The following is a 20,999-nucleotide window of genomic DNA, read 5'->3' on the forward strand; positions in this document are numbered from 1 at the left end:
CCTAAGACAAGGCAGAGAAAGGTGACAGAGAAATACGCAGTCCCATTACAGGGCAGAGCTCTGGCTCATGTAAGCAACTGCAAACTCCTAGGACATGGTGTAGGTTCCCTTCCCAACCTACAGCATCACTGTTACGCAGACTGCTCTCCAGGCCTAAGCAGAAATGCTCTCCTACACGCTGTTCCCATGAGAACAGCTGCCCCATCTGGCCATTCAGTTGCTGCTCCCCTACCTCTAACACCCAACAGTTCTGCTGTGCTTCCTCCTCTCCTCTACGAAAGGCAACCAAACCCCTCTCTGAAGCCTAACAATTCCTCTACAGGCTCATACAGACAGCTGTGCTGCACAGGCCCACCGTGAGGGTGCAACCATCCCCTGCAGCTTCCCTGCTCTCTGGACCAAGTGTCTACCCAGAGGGCAGCCCCTGAAAGAAAGGTACTGCTGGGCCCTGAGCTGTGGTCCCCATGCACATCCATGTGCAGTTTACCTATGTGCTACACACAAAGGAATCCTTCCACACACACAGTATATCCCACTCCTTGGAGCAGGTCTGTGTTGTAAAGCAATAGCACTGCACACAAATGTGTGCCTAACTTCCTTGGCCTCATGGCTCTTCTAACTGAGAGCCGGTGATCTAGGTGGTGTAAAGCCCCCTCTGTAGGACAGCACTGCTGCCCCGTCTCGCCTGGACACCCTCCAGGCTGCAGTTACCATCCTGGAAGACTCTCTCTACATTCAGTCCATAGGTGGCACAGGTCTCGTAGTACGTGCAGCGCTTCAAATCATTGGAAAGCTTCCGTGCCCGAGAATCGTCAATGACGCGGGGGTTTGTGGCGCTGATGGCATCTGGAAAACAAAGGGAGAGGAAGTTAAAAAGCAAGCACCAGTGATCCATCCATCCACAGGTTTAGGACACACTCCTGGTCTCCCTCCCTCCCTTCACACACAGATACCCACTCTCTGATTAATGCCTTACGTAATGAAGTCCCATGTTTGCAGAAAAATGGAATTGTTACATGAACTTTTTTAACGAATCAGTTTTTAAATGAACCCTATTCAACTCCCCTAATCATCTAGCCACCAATGTCACTGAAGACAGAGGGCAAAACCAGGGGGAGGTGTGGCTGCCAAGGCAAGGCAGCCTCAGCTGCAGAGTAAATCGGCTTTGCCAGTTTCAGTTGTTTTAGGTCTCATGGCCTTGCCCTACATATTAAAGAGTCAAGAGCGAAAAAACATCCTCAGTTAACTGGGAGAGAGGGGTATGCCAAGCTGAACTCACAGATGAGGCCTCGGTGGACAACACTTAAAAATAGGCTTAATTTGTATCCCAGATGGCTGCTAAGTGCTTGCATGCTTCGGAAAAACTATCTTCCCAAGAGGAATGCAATTCCTTGAAGACACGCCAGGGACAAGCAGGGGCTGTAAATGAACTTTCTCAGAAATAGCCAAAGGAGTACTGAGACTCTCACTGTAAAGAAGTTCTCCTCAAACTCTCCAGCGGGTTGCTCAGCATGACAGTACCAAGACTGTGACCTCAGCTGGCCCTAAGTCTGGGACAACAATGATCACCAACCCCTCTGCCACACTTCCCCTCTTCTGAGCCTCCACAGTACATGCCAGCAACCCCAGCCCAGTCCTGAATGAAGACCATGCAGTCCTAAAACTAACTCCACAATCTATAAAAACCCAGAGTTTAACAACTTTGTTCTACTCTTACTCTGGGGCCCAAAGCAGACACCCCTGTGACTCCCCTCCCACTGTCACTGCCTCCGTTCCCAGGCTCAGTTTCTCCTTTCCCAGAAAGGGGTCACACTGCTCAGGAACTGGGCCCTGACAAGACATCTTTTACTCGCATTCTCCCTCCATGCTCCCTCTCTCTGCTGTCACCCTTAGATCCAGTCAATGTCTGCAGCCCCAGGCTCCCTCCTTCATGCACTTTACCACCCACAGGCAGGAAGGACACTCATTTCGGAAAAGCAGAGCTCATCACCTGAAGCAATGCCCTTGCTGCCCCTCCCTGCCTCCTGGGCACCCACAGCAAGGCTTTTGGAGGTGAGGCTGCCTTCAAGGCATGCTGTGCCAGGCAGGAATCCCACTCAAGGGCTGCCCTCTCTCCCAGCAGCCCCTCTCCATTGGCAGCTCCTTGTCCAGGCATGCCTGGGGTGCCCAGAGGGTCTCCAAGCCCTGTGTCTCCTGCTTCCTCTGCTGCCGGCACCCCCTGGCAGCCTCAGCTGTGGTTTCATGACAGTTTCCTTATAGCCTCTGCCCCTGCCCCTGCTCGCTCCAGGCCCAGCTCTGCAGGGAAGAGGAGTCACAGAGAAGCTCTGGGTTGGTGATGCTCTTCCCCACACCCACATGTGACCTCAAGGGAGACAGTGCTCCACAGCTCAGGCCTCCTCTTGGCATGCTGAAAGCAAGTTGCCAGCCCCCTAAAAGCCTGCCTGCTGCAGTTCACCGAGAGGATGAAGGGCAATGTACCAGCAGAAAACCCTCACACCCAGGCCCTTTCTTTCAAAGAGGAAAGTGGCTCTGTGAAGAAGGCAGCTCTCTGCAGGGAAGTGAGATGGTCTGAGAAGGAATTCCTCAGCTCCTCCAGGACCCTAGACTGTGGACCACAGCATCAGCCAGTCCCACATACGACTATAGAGACTGGGATCCCCTGGTCACTTGCAGGGCTAGTGCCCCGTGCTCTCCTGCCCATAAGGACACATCACCAGTGCTTCTGAACAGGGTGGGGAGGATGGATGGAGGAAGAGAGCCCGAAGGCCCCACTCTCACCCTGTGTGCCCACCAGCACCATTGGCACCTCCGCTGTGTTCCGGTAGCTGCAGAGCCGCAGGTAGTAGTTGTAGACTGTCTGGAAGCTGATCTCATCCTCCAGGCTGAAGACAAACACCACAGCATCGACCCAGGCAGCAAACTGAGGGAGACACACCAGCTGTTACAGCCCAGACAAGCGTCCTGGAGCCCCAGCACTGCCCCAGGCCCTGTAACATCACAGAGAGGCCCTAGGGTGAGCAGCCATTATAGGGGTAGCCCCTCCTCAGGACAGTCCTCATGTTCTCTCTCAAACAGGTTCCAAGAGGCAGCTGGGTAGGTCCCTCCCCAACCCAGGGTGGGAAAGGGCTGCAGGAGGTACAGGTCTCTTACCTGGAGTTCGGGGGGGCCCCCTTCATCTCGAATCAGCAGCAAGTAACTCTGACCATCCACTACAATCTCCTTCTTAAATCGGCCACCTTGGGAAGAGAGCAAAGCAGCAGTCAAGTGAGAGGTGGGGGGAAGCAGGGGAAACCCCTAATGAAGGTTAGGCAAGGCTGCTGAGCCCTGTGGTGGTGGCAAATAAGGTGGGGAGACTTGGGGTCACCTCTAAAGCAGAGGACCCAGACCACTCCCCTGGCACCCTGAGAACCAGACCTACCCTCTGGAGACTCCTCCTGCACGTAGGTGCCGGTCAGGTAGCGGTGCACGAGGGCTGACTTGCCACTGGACAGGTTCCCCACGATGCCCTGAAACAGAGGCACACATCACCCACTGTCCATGTGCCCCGCATGTCTCCCTCTACAGAAGACCACCCCTTGCATGGTGAGACCACCACTGCCTGTGCACACACAGATGGGGACAGAGACGCTCCTGAGAGGACACTGGGGATGGCGGAACCCAGCCCAGTACTCAGTGAGGCCTGGGCTGGGTTGGTCTGTCTGCCCCAGTTGGTCTCAGTGGGGCAGACAGCAGCAGGGACTGGGGCGCAGGTACCCAGATGAAGAGTGGTGAGGACCCCTGTCCCCCCCAAACAGGCACAGCCCTTTCAGCACCGTGTTAGCTCTTCCCACAGTCTTCCTGCTCCTCAGGGGAACACTTGCCCTCCCAAGCCACAACACTTAGAAGGAAAAGAACTCTTCTCCAAGCTCACACATCCCAATTTTGGTGTGCTGCTCTTGACAGCCCCTGCCAGAAGGAGACTAAGAGCAGAGACTGGCTATGTGTTTGGTAGAGCTGCTGCTTCCAATGCCAGCAGCAAGGTGCAGCACTTGCTCCTCTCTGCAGCAGTGACACTGCTGCAGCAGAGCACACGTTTCCTGGAGGAGCCGGCTGTGCTGCCTGCACAGGAAGACATCCAGCACCAATCTTTAACTGACTGAAAATAAAGACACGTAGCACCAATTTTTAACTAGATTGAAACATCTTAGGCTAGGGGTCTGTCAGTCTGTTTCACCCCACAAATCTGCTACCAAACAAACAGAGCTGTCCCAGGATAGGTCAGCCAGAAAACCCAGGTATTCCTAGTGTCCGCACTTTCCCAACTGTTCAAAACAACTGCAGTGCCTCAGGGCTTGCAAGTGGCCCTGCCTGCTGATGAGAGAGCAGCCCTGGGGTGACAGGGCACCTTCTTCCATTGTTGCAAAAGATCTAGTTTCAACTGATCAACTCCTATCCCACAGCTACTCTGCACAACCATGGGGACAGCAGAGTGGGCTCTTGCGTGACCGAGCATCCTGCCTCGTGGTCATCTAGTGTCAGCTGCTGTGTTGCTCTGATGGAGCTGAATTAGAAACACTGGGGAAATGTAGAGGCGCCCTTGGCCTGCAGTATGCCCTTCTACCTCCTCCCAATGCTCCAGGCCTGTGGAGAAATGCTCTAGGCCAAGAGCCTAACTCAGTCCTTACACAGCTCTATGCATCTCAAAACCCTGGCAACCTCCTACCAGTTCACCATGCAGAGCCCATGAAGCTCGCAGAACATGTGGTCCCGCCTTGCACTTGTTTGCAGAGTTACTTTCAAAGCCACTCAGTTGCAGGCACACCACTGCTGAAAGAAATGGGGGTGAGGAGAGGAGTGACTGGGAACACTAAAGCTGCCTCTGCAACCAAAAGTAAGCTTAAGGCTGACCTTTTCCAGGTAAAGGGATGAGGCTGGCGAGTGAGTCACCACCAGGCAGGTTCTCCAGCTTTCAGCCAGGTGCTCAAAAGCTGCTGCTGCACTGGTCCTGCCCTGGGCGACCCGCACGCTTCTGTCAAGGGACAGAGACGCACCAGCCGTGCATCAGTGCCAGTCAGCCAGCAGCAGACCACACTACAGGAGCACAGGAAACCCTCTGATTTGCCAGTGCCTCTTGTGCCCATGCCATATGGAGCCAGCATCCAGCAGGAACAAGGTGCCAGGAGCCCAGGACTAGGAAGTGTGGATCACCACACTCCCATGGGCATGCCCAGGCCCAACATATCACTGCCAGGTCTGTCACCCACAGCAGTAATTACAGATCATACACAGCGCGTTTGGACAGATGAGAACACGCACCAGACTGCACCTCACAGGTAACGCACACGTGCTTCGGAGCCAAGTGAGCGGCAGAGATGGAAGAGGCACACAAGCGCTGTAGCCCACGGTATAAATGAAGGCAACACTCCCTTTTCCGGCCACTGCTGCACTTTGATGGGAGCATGAGCAGCATGGGGTATGAAGGGGTGGAAACAAGAAACTGTGGATACCACGGTACACAGCGGGCAGCGGAGGGGCTCAGCTCAGTGCCCTCTGCAGCTTCAGTCTCTGGACAACCTCTGCAAAACAGAGCAGCACCCTGAGACTCCCTGGCAGCCAGGACTCCATGTAACATCAGGCACTAAACACTCCAACAATGTTTAGCTCTCGAAAACTTGGATGGAGGCTGCATTTACGCTTTGTTTATACTCAAACTCCTGACCTACGTCTTGCTGAAATCCACTTCTGCTCTGCCTTATCTTCAAGCTCATCTGGCATTATAAACAAGCTCAAACAGAACTGACAGTATCGAGGAACGTGACCCTTCAGAGGCACCAAACCGAAGCAAAACAGGGGGTTTAGGCACCATGGAAACCTCTGTATTGAGACATGCTGGGCCAATGAGGGAACGCAGCCTGCCCCTGTGCTGGCCAGTGAAAGGCTGACATTGTCCCCTGTCAGGGCCAGGGACGAGTCCTTGCCAAGGGCATCATTTGTGCCCGTCTGCAGGAACTGTTGCCATCTCCCAGACAGCCTCCTCTCAGCCTCCAGCAGAGAGATGAAGCTTCAGCATAAAATTCCAGTGGGGAAAACTGCTGAACATAACTTAAATACATAAAGCTATTACAGATCCTTAGAGAAAGTACACTGACCACTTGTGGTGCACACGGCAACGTGAGCAGGGAAGAAAGCAGCAAGATCCTGCCCTCTGGCAGAAGATGTGAAACAGTTACTTCCCACAGAAGAAGGAGGAACATAAGCTGTGGTCAACATGACTTTGTGGTAACCTGGGAACTTGTTCAAAGACCTGTCAGTCTGTAGAGACATGGGGTGAAGAGCTGGGCCCTGTAATAGATGGCGATGACAGCACCACTGGGAGATGAGGATGGAAGGCACGGCAGCACCGGTGCACCCATGGGGCAGTCAGGGCCACAGCACCACGGTGCAGAACAGACCCCTTGATACGCACGTGAAAGCTCAGGACCTGCCTGGCTCTATGCATCCCCACTGGCTGAACACAATCTCAGACGCAGACAGGAGCAGCTTTGCTGCTACACGAGGTCCTTCCCTTCACAGCCACAGAAACTAAAAATCACCCCAGAAACCACCGCCAAACACAGGGAGTCCTGCTACTGCCTGACCCCAGAGACATGATAGAGAAGGCTCCAGCCCAGCAAGGCCAGGACTGAACCAAGACTGTGAAAGGCCTCTAGGCTTTTAGGAAGAGGTGCTCAGCCAGATGAAACCCTGAAGCAACAGAGATCCCCAGAGGTCATGGAAAACATGGGAAAAGGATCGTGCTAATTGAGGAAGAGCTAAAAGCGTTAGGTTTATTTAGCTCGCAGCACTGTTTTGAAGCCTGCAGAATGTTACAATGTCAGAAGGCAGTACACAGAATAGCTGCAAGGGTATTTTTGAACAGACACACATTTTACAAGCTAAGCTAACCAATGAATATTCAAAAGTTTGTTTTCATTTTCACTTAGCAGCAGATCAGAAGAACCATGGCAGCACGGCGCTGGTATGTTCTACAAAAAGCCTGCTTGCTTCTTCGAGTAAGAGTGAAAAAATTCATCTTGAAAGGGCTGGGGGAGACATGCCAACAATCTTTACAGGGAGTTCAGGGCTGCCATGGAGAGCACAGGGAGAGTGGAGCAGTGGAATAGACTGCAAGGTCCCCGAGAACACCCAGCCAGCTGCTCCGAAGTGCGGGCAGCCTTCTGCCCACCAACATCCCTTCCTGCACTGCTGACCACCACCAGCTCACAGATGGCCGTGGTGAGCTGGTTTGTGGCCATCAGCAACAGCAGGCCATGGGAAACAGCTCCATCTCAGAGGTGCTGCACCCCCAAATCAGGACCCCTCCCTCACAACCTTGTCCCAGATGATTGAGCTGTGTTAGGGGGTGAGAGGGAGGCAGAGGTAGCCCCCAATAGAGACCCCATCCTAAAGGCAGGTGATGAAGCCTGGTAACAGCATGTCCTGTGAAACCCACTATGTGCTGACAAACCAGAGGAGATTACTCCTCTCTGCTTGGCAGAACAAAGCACCAGAGGTGACAGTTTCATCCACTGCCCTCCTTGACAGGGGCACCACCAGGAGGTGGCCAGCAGAGGCCAGGGAAGCCCCAGTGTGGAGCTGCAGTTTGTGAGGCTCACACAGAGAGGTGACATCTCCCACATGGTAACTGCCACACTTCCAAAGCAGCTCTGAGAGTGATCACAGCAGATGCATGCCTGACCCACTGCTCAGGATCTGCCCCTGCTTCTGCTACGCCTGAAAGTCTAGCCCATGCAGCAGTACCTGATCAAGAATTACAGCTATCCTACAGCTAGCAGGAAGGGCAAGGTACTCAAATACTGCCTTTTGACCTACATGTCTGAGTGTTCTCCAAGATCAACACCCTCTCACTTAGGAGTGTGAGCCTCCAAGAAGCCTTGGCCCTCCTTTGCCTTCCTCTACTCCACTCTTGTGAGACCCCCCCTGCAGTCCTGCGTCCAGCTCTGGGGGCCCAACATAAGAAAGACGTAGGGCTGCTGGAGCAAGTCCACAGGAGGTTTTGAGGGCTGGAGCACCTCTGCTGTGAAGACAGGCTGCTTGTTCAGCCTGAAGAAGAGAAGGCTCCGGGGACACTTTAGAGCACATGTGTCTGCCCACAATAGGGGGCTGAAACCACGTGATCTTTAAGGTCCCTTCCAATCCAAACCATTTATGATTCTATGATTCCCACAGCACGATGGCAGCTCCAGGTCCTCTCTTTCCCTAGCAGGGCTGAGGTCTCTCTGCATTTCCACTTGGCCGCATTAAAACATGTATTTTCATTGGGGATCTGGAAAACATCAGAGACCCAGGGGTATCCAAGGCACGAGTTGCAAGTACTCACCACTTTCAGCTCAGGCACAGAGCGACTCAGGGTCCATTCCTGGCTGTTCACAAACGAATCTGCAGAACAGAGAGGAGAAATCATCAGGTCACTGTGGTCTTCCTCAGATCCCAACAGGGCTCCTGCCACGCTCTCCCTGCTCCCTCCAAGCAGATCTGTGGCTCTTCCCTCCCTTACACCTTGTCCAAAGGCAAGAAGCTGCACAAGGTCCCAACACTGCCCATGCCCATGTAGCTGGAGCTCCAGATGGGAAGGAGCACCCAAGCTGCAGGCAGCAGGCAGCACAGCAGCGCAGAGCCCATGTACTGCAGGTTGGGGACCTTCCTTCCCGTCCTGCAGGAGCACAAAGGGCCCTGAAGCATCCCCTTCCTCAAGGCACATGGGACAATGGAAGCACCAGACACCAGATGCCTTTTTTGGGGGGGAAATGCTGTAAAGGACGCCAGAATTGAGGGCACACACTAGTGAAAGCAGTGCCCTGGAAGCTGTACTTGGGCTACACCACCAGTGTGCTGTACACAGTGCAGATAAAGAACTGAAGGCACCCTATAATCTACGTTCATGATGGAAAGTGAACACAACTAATTACGTGTACATTATGTAATTTGCAGAACATTGTAATAGGCTTTAGAAGGTTGTAACAATCAGGCATGGCTTTGAATGGCACAGGAAACACCCTCTCTCGGGCCACAGAAATCACCAACATTCATTTACATCCAGACAATCTCCAGGACCTGGTCAAACAACAGACTTCTCAAACAAAACCAGACTCTCCAGAGGAGGAGCAAGAGCCTGGGGAACACCTTGATTATCAGAAGAAGCCAGCAGTCACTCCTAAGAAAACCAGAATCCTTCATTTACTTTGGATAAGGAAGTGCATCCTCCACCCAAAGGCATATGGCTACGGGGTATGGGGCTGAAACAAAAGAGCAGCACTTGCTCTATGTTAATTGCATAAAAATAATAAAGGATTTTTGGAGACAGGAAACCTGTGGGAGCACAGCTTCTTGAAGAACCTGTAATAAACTTGTGGAATTTATTGCCACAATGAATGGAAATCTCACATGGGTTCAAAAAGGGAAGAGGTGACTCCATGAGACGTGACTGTGGGCAGTGACTGGGCCCTGGCACAGGCTGGCCAGAGAAGCTGTGGCTGCCCCATCCCTGGCAGTGTTCAAGGCCAGCTTGGATGGGGCTTGGAGCAACCTGGTCTAGTGGAAGGTGTCCCTGCCTGTGGCAGGGGGTTGGAACTGGATGAGCCTTAAGGTCCCTTCCAAGACAAACCATTCATGATTCTATGATTAAACATGACAGCCTTGGTGCTACTGCTGCTCAGATGTCACCCAAGGCCGCAGTGGGACACCAAGCCTGAGTGAAGGATGGCCCTAGACCTGCCCTGCTGCCCCGTCCCTGCAGTGGCCACTCCACAGCTCCTTCAAGCTGCCCCTGGCAGCCCCGACTCCACCAGGGCTTATAGTGTAAACCCCAGCTCTCTGTGCCTCCACCGGCACTGCCCAAACCGGCTGGGTGAGCTGGCGCTGCAGGTCTCTGCCGAGTAGGTGTTTCATCTGGGGCTGTGCCAAGAACCGCAGCCTGAAACTATGGCAGTGCAGGAGATGCTGCCAGGCACAGGCAGGATCAGAGGGCAATGGCAGGCTCTTCAGCCCTGCCAGTGCCAGTCAGCAGCTATCTTCATCCCAGTTAACGTTCCTGTATCTCCCAGGGCAGGCTGGGCACATAGCAGCTGCGGCCCCCTCTCTCCCCAAGCTAACACATTGTCTCATCTCCACCTACCTCACCCAGCAAACCAGTGAGAGATGCAGAGGCCAAAGCTGTGTGGGGACAAGCCCACTACCGTGGCCAGAGGGCTGGCAGAGACCCTGCCCTGACTGCCTGCACATCTGCATGCTGACCTGCTGCTGCTCAGTGTGCATGAGGGGAAAAAGAGATGATCCACCACTGTGCCTTCAGCACAGCACTTGTGCAGCCGTCAGCTCTTACAGGCCACAGCACGTCTGTCCATTGTGTCAAGACGTAAGAACACGAAGCTCACACCTCAAGTTTACCATTCATACGCTAACCTAGTAACACTGCTTTATCAGAAGCTACAGACAAATAAAGAGTCTGATGCAGTAACACAAAGTTATTCATAACCATCATGAAGGTTCTTTAGAGGAATCGTTTCTTCATGGTCTCTTTCACCTATCCATTCTTTTTTTTAGGCAGAAGTAAAGTTTTTATTAAAACAACCAGTAAGTTACGAGGAAAATGGTAAGTTCTTGTGCCCTTTCAAAAAGGTAACAGCACACCTGTATTTCCAACTGCATTACCTGGTCTAAAAATAGCTGCCACCTCCACTTGCAACTTCAGCTCCACTTAGTTCTTTTCCCAGTCCACTGAGATGGCTAAACCACCTTCCATGCCTTCTCCTTTACCGGCATTCCCTCCCTCCTGATTAGACAAGGCAGCATATGGGCACTGTTTCACTAAAAACACATTATTCTCGAATGATAGAAAACTGGCAAAAACCAAGCAGGTTTTTCAAGGGGTTCTGAGCAGAGCAGGAGTCAAATGCACTCGCCGACTGGGCCTTAAGAAAGAAAAGACAGGCAGAGAGAGACCTGGAGATGGCAGGCTGTTCTCTTTCTGTTCTCAGATGCTCAGCACAGAGAAAGTCTCCAGATTTTCCATAGCTGCCTCCTGTGCTAATTATTCTAACATCATTGGGTTTTAACCAAGCTCCAGATTAGCAACAGTTAGATTTCTGACTTGCTGCGAAGGCCTCTGAGTAAACCTTAACACAAACACCTAACAGCACCACAATGCCAACTGAACTAACATTCAGCCATACAACACATCAAATTAGTAACTACCATTAGCATGCTTAACGCGAAACACCAACGTACAACCTGCACACCTCTGCTTGTCAGTCAGCTCCTGACGTGTGCCAACACCCAATTCCAGCCCAGGCCACCAGCCAGCCCTCGTGATCAACCTGATGTGTCCCAGCCTGTGCATGGCACCATCAGTCCACAGGTCCCAATGTGCTGAGCTGCATCCACATCATCTCTACTCAGCAGCACGCGTCAGGGCACTGGCACCTCTCTGCATGGTGCAACCCGAACTCCCACCACCGCAAGTCCCTGCACCCAAGTGACAGCCCCACTGGTGGGAAGGAGTGGGATGGAGGCACCGGCAGTGATGCTCTCATGGTCACCGTTAATGCCTGTCCCAAGCTGCAGCAGGGAGGATACACTGGTACCTGCTGACTCAACCACACTGCCCTGGTGTCCTCTGTGTGTCCCCAGATCCCTACCAAAGGCTGCTTACCAAGGGCTGCTTACCCTCCCTGGGGGTGGCAGGGGCTGCTTTGCCCCAGCAGCAGCTTCTGCTGAGGGCAGGAGGCTGCCCAACATCACTACTTGAGAATGGCCATCTGTATTCAGGCTGAGGTCCATCCAGCCATGTCCAGCATCAGTGGGCACATGGGAGCCCAGGAAGAGCAGGAACAAGGGTGAGAGTACATGACACTGACCCCACATGTTTGTGGCTGCTGGCTTCTTCAGCTCAAGGATCTCCTGTGGTTTATCTATTTGGTAAACCACAAAAATCTCTCCTTTGAGTAATTGTTCTGGCTCCTTTTAAAACCATACAAAATTTCAGTTCCGCATGTCTCTATCAAGGAGTTTCAGCAATACAAATACCCATTCCTTGAAAACCTACTTTCTTCTGTTTCAGGTTTGACTTCACTGGATGCCCCAGCTGCAGTACCAGAGGTGGTAAGCTAACAAAACACACCTAGCCAGCCTGACCAGCACCCCCATCTTTCACCACAACCCCTCCTCTCCACACTGTGGAGTACCAGCTCTTGGATCACTCCTTGTACAGAAGCTGTTGTGCACCTTGCACTCTCTCTGCTGTCCACCAGTATCTCCTGTTTAGCAGAAGAGGACACCATCTGCTGCACATGTGGCTGTGCAAAGCATCTCACCTGCAATAGGAGGAAGGCAGCCAGCTGCAGTGGAAGGTCCCACAACGCCCCAGTGATTGATCCTGCCCAGACCACCCAGTAGAGCCAGCTGTAACGATAAGGTGTTCTATCCAAAGCATTTCAGGATCGAGATACCCCAGTGTAAATGCTCACAGAGGTACGGGTGAGCCCACTCTTATTCCAGTACCCAGGAGGGTAAAAGCAAAAGCTTACAGACTGTGTTACCAAAGGAACAGAGACCAAGGTAGAAGTGGCCTTGAACTGAAGACAGTCACAAGATCCCTTCACAATCACCTGGAAAAGTTACTGAGAACAGATCTCAGTTCCCTCTGTGGCTGCTTCCAGAGCACTCCCTGAAGACCATGGGGAGAAGCTTAGCTATGGTAGTCAAAAGCAGGAAAAATGCCTTTACCTGCAGCAACCAGCAGCCTGTAGCATCTCCTCCTTCCCCAAACAGCAGGCTCCAGAACTCACAGAAGTTTCTACTGCACCTGCAGGACCACCACTACTAATCACAAATCCTTGACTTACACCATTCCCACAAGGTACTCAAGACCACCAGCTAGCCCAGGAAGGCCTGAGGATCTGGCGCACAACCCACTTTCACATGTCAGCCTGGGGTTCTTGCCACAACAGTCTTTCAAGTCTGTCACTGTTACTGGACCTCGGTGCATTTTACATTCCCCTGCTCTGCCCCCAAAACAAGCCGACCACCCCTCTCTCCTCACGGAAGGGTGATGCCCATGCACTCCACACTGACGCATGGGTGACCCACACCTAGCCCCGATGCGCCCATTCACAGGCCCCAACATAACTCATCCGTCAGCTCCCACATCACCTGAAGCCCCGCAGCCTGCAAGGATGCATACGTGGCTCCATCACTTGATTTTCAGCTCATCGCCCAGCACAGAGCCCTCCCCACAGCCATTTCCCTGCACTTGCTCTCCTCCTCCACCAGCAGCTTCTTGCAGGAGCGAGCACAGCAGCCGTGTGCGGGTGACACCCACAGAGCTGTCAGGAAGGCACCTCGAGAGCAGTTTCTCAACCACTCAAAACAGCCACAGGCCAAGTACCTGGCTGCTGAAAAGTGCTGACACAACTCGCTGATGTCAGCTCATCCACCCCAGGCGCTGATCCTTTGCTACCAAAATGCAGCATAAGGCAATTTCCTGCACCTCATAAGTGCAAATCCTGTTAGTGCAATACTGTACACTCTGAGTGTCTGTGCCAGACCAGTGCAAGGGAGGTCCAAGTACACACCTGCAGGAGATTGATTTGGGTGTGAGAATCCCCCCTCCAACAATACCTTTCCCCTCCCCACCACTGCACAAGCAGTGCAGGGGGCGACAGCAGCCATTCAGGCACCGTTCCCCACTGGAAGAGGCACTAGATCCCCATCTTCTCCTAGGGAGGAACATCGACCACTCAGAAGCACATATCAAGCCACCAGTGACCTGTCCTGATCTAATGAACTAACTGAAATCCAGGCATCAGCAGTGCTGGAGCTTTGGTACGAGTTTGTTTAGCAGAAATTGCCTCCAGCTGAAGTAACACCTTAATGAACTCCCTCATCATTAGGGCTCACGTAGGCACCGGGGAGTAGCAATACACTTGACCAGCTTCTCTGCTTGACTGGCTGCATCACTGTTTTTTCACATTAAAACACACCCCCAGTCACTTCCTCCCTCTTCTCTTTGTTATTTAGTAATACAGAAGAAACCAGACCATGAGTGCTGTGGTTGAACATCTTCCCCAGGCGCATCTGATCTTGAAAGCAGAAGCAGTGGACTCACAGCACCACCTGCACACCAAGAGCCTTAGCCCAGGCAAACAGGGGCCTTGGCTCCAAGACACAACCACAGTCTGACCTGTCCTGGAAAACAAAGACTCAGGCCAAGTTTGTCACTGCCCAAAAGCTTCTGCTCATGGAGATTTTCATGCAGAAGGTGGCAACCCATATGGAAGTTTGGAAGTTACAGTGCATAGAGTCCCCACTGTGAAGAGCAGCAGATACGGACATAAAGAGGGTATGGACATTAAGCAGACACCCTACATAGCTGATGTCCCTCGGTCAGCCACTCATCCTGGACACCTTCAGTGCCCTCAGACCAGACCACAGTTGTGGGATGGGCAGTATCACACACAGGAAGCAAGACCAGAACCCTCCATCTCAGAGGCTGGATACAACAGGCCCCTTCACCTCTACCAACAGCATGGTCCCGCTGCTGCCTGTATCCATGTGCTGCTGCAAAGCTGGGAGCAGGAAGGGGCTGGCTGGGCAAAACTGACTGCTCACCCAGGCTGCTCCCTTCATAGGATGAAGCATAGCAGGTTCATCTACCTTACGCTTCAGAAGCGCTAGTGCCAGACACATTTGGTCTCCACACACAGCAACTAATAATTAACCGACTCATTATCCAAGCCACTGCGGAACTGACTTGGACCCTGAAACCCTTGACAGTAAAAGCAGCCTTGAAACCAGGTCAGAGGCTGAGCATACAGAGCGGCACACACAGAGACCACGTTCCAAAGTACCCATCTGCCCGCACACGCAGATAAAAGGGCAGCAGAGTGCGACATGCCTGGGCAGAGCCACCTCTTCCTGGCCAGGCTCGATAAACCTTCAACCCTGGCAATGCTGGCAGGAAGAGAGATTTCTCCAGGTCATGGACCAACATGGCAAGGCTAGCATTCCCGTCACAGGATTACCCAATGTGGACACCCTGTGTAGGACATGGCCTTAGCAAGGATTACCTCACCAGATCTCTAAGTGCTTTGCAGCAGTGGAAGGAGAGGATCTTTCCCAGAGGATCTCTGGGAAAACAGATCCTCCAGCAATCACAAACTGCCACTCTTACTCCTTAGAACACAAGCGGCAGCAGCTGGTGCCGTCAGACTACGTATGCAGTGCAGGGCACAGATTTTAGCCATATATTAAGCCTCTAGCACCTACTACTTCCCAATCCACATCTGAATACACACAGACCGAAGAACTGTACTGAATTCTGCTCTGATGGCTGACCAGAGTCTGCTGAAAGGGACAACCTAGTACAGCTGGTGATGTGAAAGACATAACCCATCACCTGCCCCACACCAGTGCTCTGTGGGGACCTTCCTCACCAGTAAAAACCTGTTCCAAATTTGTTCGACCTCAGCTCCAGCTGTTCAACCTCACAAGCAAAAGCAGGTTAAGATGAAAAAGGTGCTGGTTTTTGAAGCTCCCTCTTCCTACAGATGCTTGTAGACTGTAATCAGAACACCTCTGCAGCCACTGCACACACCTCAGATCTCATCCTGAGTATCAGACCGTTCAGATCAGTGTCCCAAAAACTCCTTCCTTGATACCTGCCAGACTTCTCAAGTTTTTCTGAAGCGTGGACACCAGACTGGATTCAGCATTCAAGGCATGGTCTCTAAACCCATCATGGCATCTCTGCTTCTCACCAATGCTCCCAGCTATGCTGAGGCAGGTACCAACAAGAGATGATGCATATCATTATCCACTCAGTTCACTATGCAAACTTCACCTTATTAATGTAAAAACACACCCCTCGTCTCCCAGTAGTCTTCTCTCACACATGCCCTATACATCAGTGCCCTGTGTGGCTAAACACCAGAGTAAAGGCAGTTACCTTAAACCACCTTGGAAAGCAGGGCATCTTTCTTGGGAGAGTGGAATGCGATTGTGAGAAACACTTTCTGAGCTGTCGGAGATGCTGCACCCATTGTATGGTCCCTCTATGCACAGGGAAAACACCAGTCCCAAACCAGCTCAGTTTTTCCAAGCCTGTGCCCATCAGAAGGCATCTTAGAACTGCACCAACTGATACCTTGATACCTAGAAATGTCCCTTTGAACCACCAATGATGGTTATTTATCATCAGTCCAAACTGGCCAGAGTCTGGTTTGACTTTGTTCTCTAAGTCCACCGGGCTCTTTGCCTTCCCTTGGTGTATTAACACCCCTTGTTAGCCGCCATCCTGCCACACAAAGACCAGCTCTTTTAAGTCTTTTTTGGCTAACGAACTCTGTGCTCCCATGATCAGTCCTCCCTGTGCAGAGTTCCAGCTGAAACCCACCACCACAGTGAATGAACATGGCTTACACCAGCGTAAATGTAGTTACCTTAAACCACCTTTAGAAAGCACCTTTCCTGGGAGAGGGGAATGTGGTTGTAAGAAGGACTTCCAGAACTGTCAGAGATGCTGCACTCATTGCATGGTCCCTCTATGCACAAGGATGGGGACCATCCTCCTGGCTCTCTGGTGGGGATGGGCTTTTTAGTCCTTGGGTATATCTACACAGCAGTGTGCAGGGCTGGATGGGTATCTCAGCTTGCTATGAACAAAACCTCCAGGTTCTGGAAACAGGGTAGCAGTGCTGGCTTGGATCTCTGCCTGGACTCATACATCCAGCTTTTCCAAAGAGCTGATAACCACAACTGCAGCTGCACCCCTCAGGAGGGCATGTTGGGACTCTATCAGCAGCTCTCCTAGGGCTAAGGTGGGCAGCAATAGCACAGAGAGCATCAAAGCTTTTGAAACTTCGAGAAGGTGTTAAAACACTCCTGGCCTGCCAACCCGAAACAGGAATGGGGCAGAGATCTCCTTGAGCTCCCTCTTCCAGCAAGCCCATGTTGGAGCAGCATTAAGGGTGTGCGCCTCCAGTCTACGACGTCCTGGCTTTAGAGGCTCACAGCTCCCACTGGAGCGAGCCAGAGCTCATGGACCAACATGCTGAGCAAAGAGACAAAGGGAAACTGCACATAAGGTGGGACAAGCAACAGCAGCTTTGCTCTGCAAACTTCCCTGCTCCTTCTTCACATCTTGTTGAGCCCAGGAGGACACTGGCTGTGTACAGAAGCCTGTATTGCCTGCACTGGGTACCAGGCAGGCAATGGCAAAGCAGTGCTCTGAAGTAAGACCAAACCAAAGCATGAACTTGGCACCTCCAGCAAGCAGGGCCTGGTCAGCCACAATGAGCCACAGACCCTGAAGCAGGTCAGAGAGGCCATCCCCAAGCTTGGGCCTCCAATATGAGCCACGGTGGCAAATGCTAACCACCCTGGCAAGCAGCAATCTCTAGCTGGCTCCAAGCCCCCTCCATTGCTCCTCAGCGAAGCCTCAGAAGGCTCCCCAGCAGATCATCGAATCACAGAATCAGCTGGGTTGGAAAAGACCTTTAAAGATCACCAAGTCCAACCGTTAGCTCAGGACTGCCAAGTCCAGCACTGATCCATGTCACCGAGGGCCTCATCTACATAGTTGTGAACACTTCCAGGGATGGCAATTCCACTACTGCCCTGGGCAGCTTGTTCCAGTGCCTGACTATCTATTTTTCCCCAATATCCTCTGGAGCATCTTGAGGCCTCTTCCTCTTGTTCTTGGGAGAAGAGACCAGCCACCTCCTAGCTCCAACCTCCTTTCAGGTAGCTGCAGAGAGCAGCGAGGTGAGGGGCAAGGAAACCACCACAAGCCCTCAACCTCAGCTACTCCCCTGGGAATGCGGCCGCCTGGCCTGCTGCTGCTGCTGGCGCAGCTCCTGCTGGAAGCCACTGGCAAGCAGGAACAGGCCCCCTGCCGCACAGGCAGGGCCCGGCCCTCCCTGCCCGGATACACCCACATTCCCCAGCCATGAGCGCAGCCTCCCCCCGCCTGGGAACCTCCCGCCACCCACCCAGCACCCAGCACCCAGCCCCGGGCACCCCAGCCAGCAGCAGGCCCCCCGGGAGGAGCACACGGCAGCAGCAGGACCCTGTCCCTTTGCCTCGAAGGCAGCCTCGGCCACCCACCCAGAGCCTCCAGGTCTTTCCCCAGAACACAGCGAGCCCTGGGGATGACGGGAGCTGGCAGGAACAAGCCCCCTGAGCTCCCTGTGTGGCAGCAAGGCTCAGGCTGCCAGCAGTGCTGCTCCTCCACTGGTCCTTGGAGCCCAGCCATCCTGGACAACATCCTGGGCACAAAGCTGCTCCAGCAGCCGCTGCCTGGGGAGCATGTGGATTCCCTGGGGAGCCTACCAGCCCCATCTGCCCCTCTGGCACATGAGCCAAGCCAGGGAGCTGCCTCCAGAACGCCTGGGCTCCAGAGCAGAGTGATGGAAACCTGAAGAGGCTCGCAAGGGCCTGAAAGCTGCTGCTCTGCCTCCCTGAGTGCAGCAGGTCCCAGCCAGCCCAGCCCCAGAGCCATGTGTGCAGACCAGTGCTCAAGACCTTCAAAGCCTATGGATGCTGTTCTCGCCCTCCAGACCCTGCCCAAGGACCTGACAGCCGCTTCAACTGCCAGTCCCTATCACGTTGGCGGACACCCAGTCGAGCACCACCATGATCCCGAACGCACACTCCTCACCTCCAATTGGCCTCAAGGCAGACCCCGGCAGCACTATCGACCTGACAGAGCCTGGTACCAGGGAGCTGCTTACATGAGGGAGGTGCAGGCACATTCCTGTGCTCCACAAAACCCACCCTTGCTGCTCCGCACCTCCACTCTGGCAATCTCCCAAACAGTTCAACCCTTGCTCTGGAGCCCACTAACAGGACCCCTCCACCCCTCCCAAGCAGCTTCAGTTCCTTCTGCTCCCCCAGGGATGCAGCACACAGCTCAGCTCTCCCTGCCTTTGCTGGTATACCACAGGGGCAAAAAAAACCTGGGACACGTGTGCTCAGCTCCCAGGTGTCCAACCAGCAAGAGAATCCAGACACTCAGAGAAGCTGTGGCTGCCCCATCCCTGGCAGTGTTAAAGGGCAGGCTGAACAGGGCTTGGAGCAACCTGGTCTAGTGGAAGGCGTCCCTGCCTGTGGCAGGGGGTTGGAACTGGATGGGCTTTAAGGTCTCTTCCAACTCAAACCATTCTATAACTGATCACCTCCAGCTAGCCATGCTGCAGCTCCTTCAGCACCAACAACAGTGGTGGTGCCCACGGCTACTGGAGCATGGAAATAACCCCATGAACGCTCATGCTACCTTGCTACAGCCAAGCTTTGTTAAGCGCGAACCCCAGCGAGCTGGAACAGGCCACAGCCACACATCCCCACAGGCGCAGGGGGGCTCTCGCCAGGCCAGAACCACTCCTGTGCTCACTTACCCAGTGCTCGCAGCGGACCACTGCCCAGGAGGACAGGCTCGGCACCACCGTGGGGGTTATTGGGGCACACGCTGCTGGTGCCGCCACGCTCTCGCCTTCGGAAGCGGCTAGTGAGGAGTTTCCAGAGTCCACCGGGCTGCCCGGGGTCGGTGTGCAGCCTGCCCCCGACCCTGGCCAGCTCTGGATAGAGCAGGTCCCGCTTGCTGGGGCAGGTGTGCAGGGAGCTGGCGTCCCCCTCGCTCTTGGTGCGGAGACGCGCAGGGCGCAGGAGCCCCCCTGACTCCGACCTCCGCAGCTCGTGGCCCCGTCGCAGACGGAAGCTGAAGCTTTTGCGCAGGGAGCTGAAGTTCTTCCTGGGGCCGGGGCTGCTCCAGCCGCTGCCCCCAAAGAGATTCCATCGGCGGCTACCCCACAGGGAGCCCCCACGGAGGAAGCCAGGGCTCTCGGCGGTGTGCGGCTGCCGGGCCGAGGGCAGGAAAGTCATGCTGCTGGGGCGCGGGCGCTGCACCCCGTCGGCGCCGTCGAGCAGGGACGCTGTGCCCTCGCCCTCACACTCTCCCGCCGGGTCGGGCTTGCGGGGCGAGCGCAGCCTGAAGAAGTCCAAAAGGCTGCCGCGGGCCCTGGCGGGGGGCGGCGGGGGCAGCAGGGCCCCGGCCGCCAGCCCGTTCCCCGCCGCGCAGAAGCTCTTGGGCCGCCGCCGCTGCTGCTGGGCGGCTTTGAGGGCGGCCTGCACGGCGGGGACGCCCTGCAGGTCCAGGGACTCGCAGACGCTGACGGCGCGGCGGGGGCTCGGCCGCGAGGGGCCCCGGCCCGCCTCGCTCCAGCGCCAGCCCTCCGCCATCGTCAGCTGTGGGGCTGCCCCATGGCCCCGGGCCCCCCGCCGCTCTGGGCCGCTGCCGGTGCGGGCGGCCGGCCCCGGGGAGGCGGCGCAGCGGGACCCCGTACGCCGCCCGCTGTCTGCCGGCTCCCACGCCGCGCCGGCATGCCCGGGCTGCGCTCCGGCGCGCCGCCAGCGCGGGGCTGGGCCCGCCCCGGAACGGGGCCGCAGATGGGGATGGGGCCGGGGCCGCCGCGCCCGGCCTCGCCCTCCCCTCGCAGCCGCGGGCACCGAGCCCCGGGCGAGCTGGCGCTGCCCTTCACCCGGTGCCGGTACCGGGTGGTGACTCTGCTGCAGCCCCGGGGCAGGGCCCTGTCACTGCCTGGCCGCTCGGTGCTCGCAGCAGCAGCCTGCGCTTTGCAACGGGGAGCGGCGGCGCTTCCCGGCCGGCCCGCACCCTCCACGCCGCGGTGCTCGCCGCCAGGCCCGGACCCTGTAAAGGCAGCTCCGAGCGCCGGGCAGAGATGCCCTTGGCCCTCCGCACCGCCCGGCGGGGCCGGTAACGGTCAGGGTCAGGTCTGACCCAGGAGCGACTCCCCGCCGTCGCGGTGCAGGGCTGGCAATGTCCGCCAGGGGGCGCGGCGCTACAGCTCGCCGCTATCGCCGGTCGCTCTCCCGCGGCTCCGGGGGGCAGCGCCGGGTCCCCGCGGCGCCGGCACCGAGACTCACTCACACGCACAACCCGGGCGGCC

General features: G+C 55.0%; 1 protein-coding gene across 3 annotated transcripts in view; it reads right to left on the reverse strand.

The window, feature by feature from the left end:
* The window catches only part of AGAP3 (ArfGAP with GTPase domain, ankyrin repeat and PH domain 3), a 134,303-nt gene that overhangs the window by 75,667 nt on the left and 37,637 nt on the right, over positions 1-20,999 (reverse strand). For 2 of the 3 annotated variants that reach the window (XM_061449677.1, XM_061449679.1), the window contains exons 2-6: positions 8,360-8,418; positions 3,419-3,506; positions 3,151-3,236; positions 2,779-2,920; positions 712-846 (exon numbers count right to left, since the gene is read on the reverse strand). In XM_061449677.1, the coding sequence (XP_061305661.1) occupies positions 712-846; positions 2,779-2,920; positions 3,151-3,236; positions 3,419-3,506; positions 8,360-8,418 (510 nt within the window). Of the gene's footprint in view, positions 1-711; positions 847-2,778; positions 2,921-3,150; positions 3,237-3,418; positions 3,507-8,359; positions 8,419-19,430; positions 20,287-20,999 lie in introns of those variants that run through there. The other variant, XM_061449676.1, reaches the window with a different exon arrangement.

Source organism: Pezoporus flaviventris, unplaced genomic scaffold, assembly GCF_033815535.1.
Source record: "Pezoporus flaviventris isolate CSIRO_AGI_PZ_B2104156 unplaced genomic scaffold, CSIRO_AGI_Pfla_v1 ptg000007l, whole genome shotgun sequence".
Classification (NCBI taxonomy): domain Eukaryota; kingdom Metazoa; phylum Chordata; class Aves; order Psittaciformes; family Psittacidae; genus Pezoporus; species Pezoporus flaviventris.